At 42.8% G+C, this 11690-nt stretch overlaps 1 protein-coding gene across 1 annotated transcript; it reads left to right on the top strand.

Moving 5' to 3' along the window:
• Window positions 1–257: 257 nt before the first annotated feature.
• On the top strand, window positions 258–3096 carry LOC104962747 (ankyrin repeat domain-containing protein 50-like). Its single transcript, XM_010791245.1, has 2 exons — window positions 258–489; window positions 1971–3096. The coding sequence occupies exon 2, from the start codon at window positions 2584–2586 to the stop codon at window positions 3094–3096; it is 513 nt and encodes a 170-aa protein (XP_010789547.1). The 5' UTR covers window positions 258–489; window positions 1971–2583.
• The last annotated feature ends 8594 nt before the right edge of the window (window positions 3097–11690 follow it).

The raw sequence follows: 11690 nt of genomic DNA on the forward strand, positions 1-11690 counted from the left end.
TTGTATTTTTTACAATTTTATTTATTTGTATGTCTTAAGTATACTGTCTGTTGCATTATTGGAGTAGCCTGGATCTTCACATTTCCATTGCCAAAACAACAGTGTAGCTAATGTGCATTTTACACTAACGTCTCATTAAAAAAATATTGGATATTAGTATGGAGGAGAGGTTAGCACTCCATGTCCCAGAAGACACCGCGCGGCTCGCTGTGTGTGTGCTCTGCATGCAGTGCAGAAGTGTTTGTAGGCGGAGAGTCAGTCGGCTCACTGTGGAGCTGTGTCGGGCAGCAGGAGGAGCACACACCGACAGAAAAGAGACGTTCAAAGAAAGACATGACCGTCGCACAAATGCACACATTTGGGCTTTGAATTGCACCGGAGCAAACGGACTAATAATGTACCTGAACACTTCGCTTTCAACGTGGACATAAAGGGTGTCGACTACGGAAACAGCAACCCCCACAAAACAGCAGGAGGACCAGGGAAGAGGTGAGAGGAAAACCGTTTGGGAGATATTTGAAACTGTAGCGAAAACAGTGAAACGCTCCACAATTGGCTTAAATTGAAGTTGTTTAAGGAGCAGTTTTGTTTGGCTGCAGTTACACGACAGGTTAGGGTTTTCCCCCTCAAAGCATGCAACTGATGGCTACTGTGGACGGTTTTTTAAAAAGCCCCCATAGGTGTAAATTCTATCTGAAATGGGTGAGGTTTGTGCGGCCATACAAAAGACTTGTGCTGCCTTCTCAGTCCCCGGGTGAATTAATGTCGCCTGCTCTGATTGATAATGTGTCGCCTTTCGCATCCCCACACAGCTGACCCTTGATGTATTTTATTGTTGGAGGTGGGGAGCGCCTTAGAAAAACAGAAAGGTGGCAATGTATCGCAGCTTGTGTGAAACCTTGTTATTTGGCAGCGGTACAAAGTAGCAGCAACACTGTATGTGTGTGTCTGTGTGTGCTTTCTTCACTGGAGACACTGGGTAATATTTGCATCTGCTCCAGAATAGAGAAGGGTTTCATCAAAAAGATGCATTTAGCCAAAAAAGCATCAGAAATCAAGCTTAGATTGTATGCCATGCCCTACTTCCAGATGCATTATCATTGCAATTAACACCATTCCTAATCCAAGACTGTCATATATTACATTACTCTGGATTAAACTAAGATTCCTGCCACTTTAAAAGCAATTAAACCCTTTTTAGGTGGATTACCTTTCACTTCCACCCATGTAAACGACCTGTAAGTGCAGGAAAGGAAAGGGGGTCCTCTGGTTTGGAACCCCCCCCCCCCCCTTTTATTTTTTTCTACAGTTCAGGACGGATGTGGACTGTTTGGGATTTAAAGCCACATAGGAAGGAAGGGGGGATCAGTGGATAGACTAGAGAAACTGGACGAACCCCTGCCAAGAATTGAGTTGCAGGCAGTGATGTGGAGGATGAGAGCAACAAACAATAACTTGCAGCACCCACCTTTTTATTTGTAGCTGCAGGAATAGAGTTAACCCTTCTTTGTAGGATGTGCAAACTGTTGCAGTTTATATAGGACAAGCTAATAAATGTGCAGATTTCATTGGTGTGTATTTATCCACATCATCCTTAATACATATTTTATTGTCATTACTAGACAATGCACAATGTATTGTTCCACTCTACCGTATTTACTTTTACGTTCTGTTTGCATTTGATCTTGTTGTATTTTACATGTATTCCCTTTTTTATTTAAAATGTTCTTCCAGTACCCACCTTTTTATTGTAGCTGCATGAATAGAGCTTACCCTCTGTAGGATGTGCAAACTGTTGCAGCTTATATAGGACAAGCTAATATATCTTTTAATATTAGTGATTGTTCATTCTTGGCTCTAATGTTCTCTTATATCTCAACAATGTCTTTGAGTTGGATGGTTAATGGTGCATTAGCATGTGTTTTATTATGTGACCTAATTTAGCCATCCTTTCTGTCTCTGTTTTCCAGGGAAAGAGCCAGGCTTTAGTATGTTATTGGAGAGATTGACTTGGCGCTGGCAGTCCCCTCCATGTTAATGTAATGGAAACACGCTTTGGTCACCCTCGGTAGCATCTGAAATGCATCAGCGGAAATATATCAGCAGCTCCCATGGCTAATTGTATCAAACGGCGGTGGCTCGAGTTTGCCAGTGGATGCACTCAAGAGCCGGGTGCCCTGCCATGCCCAGCGCCATGCTAAAGCAACACACTCATAATAACAAGGAGCACTCAGTTCAACCAGTGGGAAAGCTGTGGAAAAAGTTGGTGGAAAATCTATGGTTTGAGCCTCAATTTTGATTTCCTTTTTTTATTTTGACCTAGATATTCTGTCAGTATAGCTCGGCTGCTTTCCCTGCCATCTGCAGCAGCTTCCTTTAAACCCAAGTTCTCTCTGGCTTGTTGTTAACATCAACACCGAGGACGGGTAGACTGCGACCTGCTTTCCGAGAGGCACTTTTCCAGTCAGCAAAATGGATGTTCGAATTTACTCCCGACCTCTGCTGGAGTTGAACATGTGAGGGTCAGAATGAAGGGACCCCTATGAAGACGAGGATTAGGAGGAAAAGCAGCACTAGATCAAAATGGCCCAAACCAGTTTGCTGCAGGGGAAACGCTTTTACTGCCGGGAGTGGGTCTTCCATAAGATCCAGCATTGCCTCCAGGAGAAAACCAACAACCTAATTGGAGTGACCAGCAGCACTCCATGCAAGCAGCCCCCGGTGACGCCCGGCGTGGGGGCGTCCAACCCCAGCACCCTGACGGCAGGATCCACAAAGTCAGGTAGCTCCTGGGGGGTGTTGCTGGTGGGGGGCCCGGGAAGCGGGAAAACGGCACTCGGCACGGAGCTGTTGTGGCCCTCGTCCACGCAGGGCACCCAGCGGGGGATGCAGCAGCAGACTCTGGCCTTCCACTTCTGCCGGGCGGACGACTCGGACACGCTGTGCGTCGGCGGGTTCATCCGAGGTCTGGTGGCTCAGATCTGCCGCAGCGGGGTGCTGCCGGGGTTCGAGGAGAAGGTGCGCGACCCAGCTGTGCAGAGCACTCTGCAGCCCGGGGAGTGTGAGAGGAACCCCACGGAGGCTTTCAAGAGGTAAGGAGTACACACATACTGACATCTTCTTTATTTCTTGCTCCTCACTATCAGTTACTGCCAGAGGATTTCACTGATTAGCACACTTTGAGACAGGGGAGCAACTAATCCATGATCTGATGAAGAGTCGATTAACGGAGAATTAATAGACAACAATTTGGTAATCTGTTCTTTGAGGCAGATGTCAGGTGAAAGTGCCGAAAAGAGGATTATTAATTTTCAGTTTTATATCATAATTAACTGAATATCTGTGTTTTTTATAAACTGCTGGTTGGACAAAACAAGCATTTTGCAGACGCTACCACCTTTTTTTTCATTCCTTCTTCTCATTACGTGAATGATTGATTGAAACAATAACAACAATTATCTGTTGAATTGCTAATAAAAGCAATTTATTTTTGCATCCCTGCTGGAAATCACCTGCCGTTTCCTTTGTTAGGAATTAAAACCTGCATAATATTGGCTTTCAATTTCACATAATTGCTGCACAGGCTTATTAATCTACAATAAGGGCGTTCCAATGTGTTCCCAAAACACCAGGTTCCAGGTAGTGTTTGAAATCTAGGAATCCGGTTTGCCTAGAAATGCAAAGCAAACCCCTCCCCCTCCCTTCCCTCTCCACCTCCTGACCCTGATGCACCCTGTCACCTCCTGACCCTGATGCACACCCTTCGCCCCCCCCCTTTATTTTGACTGCTCACACTCATTGCATAGCTCCGCCTCAGCAGCCCTTCCACTTATTTGATGTCACGGTTTTGTTTGTTTTCCCCCCCGGTGTGGCATGCTGGGTGGGACTGTCTCTCCGCTTGGCTTCCGATCCGAGAAAGGTCAGATATTTTTAAAGTTGCAGCCGAGGCTCAGGTGGCCGGAGACTCATGAGCGAAAGACTCTTTGAACTGCGTCTGACTCACTGAGGGACCCGGTTCACTGCACTGAAGAGAGATGAAGTGCACATGTGAAACTGAAGTACAGTCAACTTGTGGACTTCGTGCACCGTGCCCGGGCATGTAACATGATCAAGATGAACTGTTATTGTAGGCAGAGGCTTTGAACAGAGCTGCACGTGAGTGTGTGTGTATGTGGTTTCCCTCCACGACTTGTCTGCAGTGTATAGGTCATGCAGGCTGGAATGCAGCACTGAACACACACACTCACACTTCTTGTCTGGCCATCTGGCGGTGCTTATTCCACCAGTTCAACATCTCACACAGGGGGGGGGAAGTAGGTCAAACGTTCAGCAAGGTAAATAATTTTTAATAGCTCAACAAAGCAACCTTTTTTTTCCTTCTCAAACACATTTGTTCCCAGGAAGTAAGCGCTCCTCTTGTCATCTGCTTGTAATCAAGTGGCTTCTACCGATGTCTCTGACTTCAGTTTGACCCTCTCAGATGAAAGGCAGGTTATCGTAGGGACAGAACCAGACACTGAACCCCAGCTGGTTCTCACTTCAGCTCTGATCTGTGTCACGCTTAGTGTCCGGGGCCTTTTGACAGTCACATTTGCTCATCATCGCATCATGAAACAAGTTTTCTGGCAAAACCTCCAGCTCTGCGGGCAACAAAGAAGACACCACGCTTATCACCGCAGCCTGTTTTGTTTACGAGCCAAATAAGCTCTTCGGCAGATGCCTTGTCGCCATCTGAGGTGTAAAAGCACCGTTGTACACAAATAATCCACACGACTTTTCTACTGTTCCAAATGCTATCTGCTTTCAGGAAGATTATCGGCTGTATCTGGCAGTGACATTTAGAGAATAAAAGAAAATGAAGGGTGTAAAACTTAATTATCATTCGCACTTTATGACCTTTCATTTACAGCAGGGATAAACATTCACAGAGCGGTGCATACCTCGTTTCGATTGAGCATATTCTGGCCTGTACTTTACTCAATAAAAGTTATACAAGTTTCATTGAGTTAAGGGCCTTGTTTAACACAGATTTGGGGGGGGCTTTTAACCCTCCACCCAACTTCCTTCCAGCTGTGATTTTAAATGTTAGCTAGTGTGAATGCAAGAGGCCCCCGTCAAATTCTTTAGCCGAGTCAAAGACAAACAAGTGTGTTTGTTGATAGTAATCACCCGGCTTGTGCTAATACATTGAAACTGGTTCAGACACGGGTTTTACGTCCACTCTGTGCAACCTGATCTTTGACATCTGTATGTCTGCAACCACAGACAACCAGAGCTTTTAAAGCTATGTTTTACCTCAAAAGGTGCAAATAGGTTGCCTTGGACACTGTCTAACACATGCAGATATACACGTATACCTATTAACCATGGTTTGGTTCAAGGCCTTCAATCGGGCACGTGTGTGTATTTCTGCCCAGCGCTGGGTTTTAGAACTTTCAATCAACAATTTGTCTTTCCTTTGTAATGCCACAATGCACACGAACATGGGATGGTTCCAGCTTCTCAAATGGAAATATATTTTAGTTTTCTCAATCTCTGGTGATAGCCAAGTGAATATTGTTGGATTTATGGACCATGTGTTAGATACAATGGCATTTTAAGATGTCGCCTTTACCTAACTTTTATCCATGTATTTCTTCTTTTAATGTTTATTTTATTAACTTTTCTTTTTAATGACTGATTTTAAATGCCATTTTCTTAATGTATTTAATTTTTTGTAAAGCACTTTGAATTACCTTGTGTTGAAAGGTGCTATATTTAAGCAATAGCTCACGACAGGCCGTGGTATATGCTCATTATATCACAGCTAAGGGGCGTGGTTCGGCCCGACGCGAACCACTGCCTGCAGTTTGCTTTTCAGCCCAACGGTATACTGTTTTTCTCAGACGCGGAGGGATACTGACTTGTTCTGAAAAGTAACTTACAATTCTACCCGTGGTATACGCTCAGTATATCACGGCTAAGAACCAATCAGATTGCTTGATTTGACTTGTCCGTTTTATATAAATAAACTTGCTTTGCCTTACAGTGACATAGAATGGACATTTGTAGAACTTGCATGAAATGATATTGACAATAAGCCCTTAGTTGCAGCCTTAATAATGAATGGAAAACCATCCTGTTGTATTGATTACATCCATATCCCCCAGCTTCACTAGAATGTGTTTTCATTTCATATATTACAAAAAGCAATGTGTGGAATTATCTTGTCACACGCCTTCCAGCATAGGTTATGATCCGGATAAAAAAGCAGTTTCACCTTTCCTCTGCTTCAAGTCTACCAGAACAAGCTGATGTCTTGTTTCGACAATACACTTGATACCCTTACTTGCATTGCACTATCTGAAGGGTTTGACACTTGTATTGTGCCGTCAAGGATTGTATCTGTAGACAGAGCCAAAGCACATTCCTCTGTTTAATGAATCGCTGTATTGTCTTTATCAAAGGCCACTGCCGTATTTTGACTGGAATCCTCCAGTTTGAATGCATTTTAAACAACTAGCATCCAGCCATCCAACATGCCTCACGTTCTCCCTTCTGGACAAAAGAGCTGGCTTCAAATAGGTGGATTTAACCCAGGCATGTGGGTCAAACTAAAGGCAACAGGGTTTTTTTGCTGATTGGACAAAGCTGCCTTTTAGTCTAGGTGTGACCTTATGTTGATCTGCTGTTGGGCCGAACATGAGTGAGGCTAGAATTGCAGCTGGACAAGTTTGTGTTTCTTTGTAAAGGGCACAGACTTCAGTAATGATGAATGGCCGGGGCTTACATTTGTGAAAGAGAATTGCAGTTACTTGGCAGTGTTTTATTCCCATAGCGTGTCAGCGGAAGACATTGATACTGCGTCCAGATTTTCGACAAAACGATTTATTTATTTTTTATTTTCTGACAACTACATCAAACATGACTTTGTAAAACGTCCTCTTTGTTCCAAACAAATGTAGATAATTTAGATTAGTAGTGACGTTAATCAAAAAAAAGAAGCAGGATTAAATCGGGTCTAATGGCCTTGACTGAACTTGAATATTGTTTGGCTTTTAAAGGTCATTTACCAAGACATCATGACATCCACCAACTTCCAGCAATATTTTGAGATCTAATCATTCCATAAATGTGAAAAAAATACCTTTGAGAATGTGAGATTAGTGGAAAACGGTCAATTCAACTCTGTTTAAAGTCTCCCTTTGTCCGATTTTGACCATAGTTCAAATTAGGACACATTTCAGTTTCAATAAACCCAACTGAGACGTTTTTTTATTGAGTATGCAAGGGAGCGTTGTGGGTTTTCTTCTTTATGTTGACTTTGTGACTGTCGCACATTGGGCGGCCCTGCTTATTGGGGTTAAGGGACGCTAAATGAAAGCGGCCCGTGCCTTTCATGTGGTGCACGGCTGTGGAAAACTCTCTGCAGATTAGGGCCACGTTTTAGGAACAAAAAAAAGGCTCCCAGTGTGACGCATCGACTCCAGTGGAGCAGATGAGAAGAAACAGCAGTACTGGTGTGGCTGCAACGATGACTCAGCAATCTTCGGCCAGCCTCAGTCTCCACACCACAGGCGGATGGTTGGTGTACGTGTGTGTGTGTGTGTGTGTGTGTCTGTGTGTGTGAGGGTTGTGTTGATATGCCTACACGCTTGTGTGGGCATACATAAGTCATTCATATTATTGTTATACCCCACTCAAATAAATTAAAGCTCATATGTGATGGCGCCTGAGATCCTTTGACAAATCCTCCCTGAAAAAAGTTTGGTCTCTAAAATATAATAACATATGGAAAAATACCCATCGTACGTTCCTAGAATCCAAGGTTTGGCTTGAAATTGATTATCTCGTCTAACTTGTTGTCCAAAACCGGAAAGTAGCCTATCCCATTTACAATTAGAGAAAAAAGTATTTTAAGTAATTAGAATCTGTAAATGATTTGTGCATGTTTTTAAAGTATTGGAAACAACATATTCAGGTATTATTTATGTATAGTTTGTCACTTTAAAACTGAGCTAATCTACTTTACAAAGACTTTGTGGGTGTGGATTGATCACGTTTGATTGACAGTGCCTTGGCAACAAAAGCAAACACTCACATTACATTTTGATTCAAATAATACTGTGCTCTGATTGATTGATGTAAACCTGTGGCATCACCTATTTCCAAGTGAGAGATCCAACTTCGTAGCATTGAGAAAAGCAAGGCAGAAATGTCCCCTGTGAAACATCCAAACGGTTCAAACTCTGGCCCTCTTATTTTTCTTGCATATTTTGGATCCCGTTGCTTATAATAAGAATCTAGTCGAACATATTTGGTTTTAGGTCTTTTAATTGAAGTGTGATTTAAGTGTTATTGGTGATGTACTCGTTGTTTTAGCACTATGCTATTAAAGGATATCACCATAGTATATTCTTCAGTTTCAAGTCCATGCCAAAACTGATTTTCTACAGTATGTGCTGTAGCACCCGATGGCACCAATTGGGCTCCCCTCATTCTGGCATTCGTTCAAATGTAGTCTTGTAAAATCTTGTTTTGGAAAAAAAGCATATCAAAAACGAAATTATGGCTTGTTTGCCCTAAAAACCAGTTGAAGGACATGGCTTCGTTTTGGCTATTGAGGCAGACTAATGCCTTTCTGGAATCACGACATCCCAAATTCTATTAGTATGATATGCCATCTCTTCCATCCAGCTCACACTGCTGCCTTTTTGTCACCAGAAATCTGCTGAGTTTTGATCCATGTATAAAAACCTCTCTTGGCTGGCAGCGGACACCTTGCAGGCTTACTTGTCCGTGTTGAAATGCATGAGGTCTGTGTGTATTCATTCATGTGTTGAGGCTTTTGAACACAAAGACAGTTGTGTGAGGAGAGCAGAGAGAACGGTTCGGAGGCAAACTGTGGCAGGAGGGTCGGCGGGGAGAAGAGGGAGGGGGTTGAAAAGGATGAAATTTCAGAATCCTTTGACAGTATTGGATAGCCGGCCAGGAATGCACACCTCGTCTGGGTTGGGAAGAGCTCGGGGGCTTGGAATAGTTATCCTAGGCTAGGTATGTGCGCTTTCCAGAAACACTGTGCAGTGTTTACACTTTAGCAAATCATTAATAGCCTGCATTATAGGGGTTAAGGAGTTTGACTGGTGATTGACGAGGCTGGACGGGAATGTTTTTCATTAAATATACATCTAAAAAACCTTTTAACAAGGTAGGTTTATTGACTTCCAATGGCAACTCAAGAGAGTATCATATTTGTTAACAGCAAAAATATGATGTGATGTAATTGAAGGGTGGGGAATTGGTTAGATGTCAAGATGGACAACGCTCCAAAATGCAGCCCCTCACAAAAACAATGTGATCACTGTGTGTGACCCATCCCATGACATGGTTTTTCTAATCAAAAAGCATCATAAGACTTTGCTTCTAATATCATCAGATAGCAACACAAAGTTTTGCTTTCAAGGACATTAGTTAGGGTTGTTTGTGAGGGTCCATTTTGGGCTTGTCTCTAAAAGAAACGGTGGTTTTTGTGTAAGACTTTGGCTCTCACTCGACCTCTCTTCCCCCTGATCAAGCAGTCTCCAGGACATTGTTCCTCAGACAGCCGGAGGCATTTGTCTGCTCAGGATCCAGCACAGAATTGATTGTGCAAATCCATTAAGCCGAGATCAGATTCTCACATTGTCCTGCATGTTTTCAGAAACGCAGAAACAAGCACTTTTTAAATACTTGCATGACCCAATTGCATTGTTTTTTGTTGCTGAAGTGTTGTGTCAGTATATGAGGTAATGTATTGCTGACAGTTTGTCGAAAACACCTACTTTTTCATCACTGACGTAGGTGTGTCCTGAAGGGCAACATGCTTCAGAGTTTCAGCTTTTGCAGAATTGGTCCGGGTATATTAAACAAAATGTGTAACTGGTGCCAAATGGAATTGTTGTGCCAATATTAACATTATACATACATTAAATAACTTGTAAACCTTCCCCTTACACATGCAGCTGTACAATAACTTAATTAACATAAGAAAATGAAAGACGTCCTTATTAAAATTGGAAAATATTATAGCCGCTTTCAAACCAAGTACTTTGCCGTACTTCGTTCCCAGCACTTAGTACCCCCCATGGAACTAAGAGCCGACCACGTTCACACCGGAATAAGTTCCTTGAGGGAAGATTATGCAAATGAAGCTGCTCACGTCACTTCTTCTTCTTCTTCACGGCGTATACTGCCACCCGAAGTCCCCGGCCGGAAGTCCCCGGAGTTGGTGACTGGCCTTACGAGTAAATCACCAGAACGCCGACCCCTCCTCATCACTCCACCGCTCCCATGTTTTTTTTGGTGTTGCCATAAGTTATTCTCTCTCCGTTAGTGTGCGGGGCTAATGCTAATGCTAATAATGCTAATGCCAGCAAATACAATGGCTGCTTCAAAAAACTTTTCAGAGTTTTACGGGGCGTGGTTTGCAATTCGCCCAGCCAATATAAATTGGTACTTTTTTCTCCCCAGGATAGTCCCACATCTCTAGCAGGCACTACAAATGGGGGTAAAAGTTATCTGAACTAAGTTCTCTTTTTGGTGTGAACGCAAAATCCCAGACAATAACGGAACTAAACGGGAAAAGTACGGGTAAAAGTACTCCAGTGTGAAAGCGCCTAATGTAAAATGGGTAAACAAAGCTATTCCATGCCAATTTTTGGATATCAATGTCTGTAGAAATCTTCATAGTACTCCTCCAATATTTGTTGAGAAGTGGTGGACTGACTGACTGACTGACAGACCAAGAAAAATTGCCTGCAAGCGGGGCTAAAAACAGGAGATGAAATCTTCAAATCTTCAATGAGGAATTGATCAGCATCTGAGCTTTGCAAATTCCAAACAGCAGCCGTCTCTAATAACTCAACCCTAACTTATGTAGAAAACAACTCCCTAAAATCTGAAATGTGGGCAGAGTAGCTTCACGTCGAGGGAAATGTTGATAAATTGTGCACTTAGTGAAAAAATGTCTGCATACTTTCAAGCCCTGTCTCTGTAGACACAATGTGGTTTAAGTTAAATGGATTTTTAAAAACCTTGCTCAATTCTCCTCTGATGAACAAATGGTTGCAATGGGCATTTCTGTATTTTTGAAAAATAACTTTAATTTACTGCTGCGAGGTTCTCAGAGGGTTATCTGTGTAATGAAAGGCTCTCAGCACAAATTCATATAAATGTGTCTGTCCCCCGCTTACATAACTGCATTTCTGCTCCTGTGTACCACTCTGCATCAAACCCTTGACTTATAAAAAGCTTTGCAAAACAAGCTTTATTCAACTCAATTCATACCCACTTTGCATAAACTGTAATGAAGCCTTTTAGATTTAGACTTTATGTCCAATCAGATAAAAGTGGAGTGCGATGATAACAGATTGAGGAGGAAACGGGAGCATATGGCTGATGTAGCGGGGATAATACAGCAGGCCGGGCTGTTCAGAACATTTGCTCTCAGCTCCACACGTATCAATCTTATTGTCCGCATCAGTGTGATTACTCCGAACAGCATGATTGCACTTATGCATAATGTACGAATTGCATAAGGAAGTACGAGGGCAGAATCTTAAAGATAGTTGTCTTTGCTTTGGGCGAGCTGTTGCATGACTCAGCGGTTGTTGAAGTTCTCCTGACTTTGCAAACACGCTGACAAGCTTCCTGCAATCGAGTGAATGAAGAGA

The sequence above is a fragment of the Notothenia coriiceps genome, unplaced genomic scaffold (assembly GCF_000735185.1).
Source record: "Notothenia coriiceps isolate Sejong01 unplaced genomic scaffold, NC01 NC01_scaffold00001553, whole genome shotgun sequence".
Lineage (NCBI taxonomy): Eukaryota > Metazoa > Chordata > Actinopteri > Perciformes > Nototheniidae > Notothenia > Notothenia coriiceps.

Coding starts and splice junctions, on each gene's coding strand:
- LOC104962747 (XM_010791245.1), top strand. CDS start 2,584: ATGGCCCAAACCAGTTTGCTGCAGGGGAAACGCTTTTACTGCCGGGAG.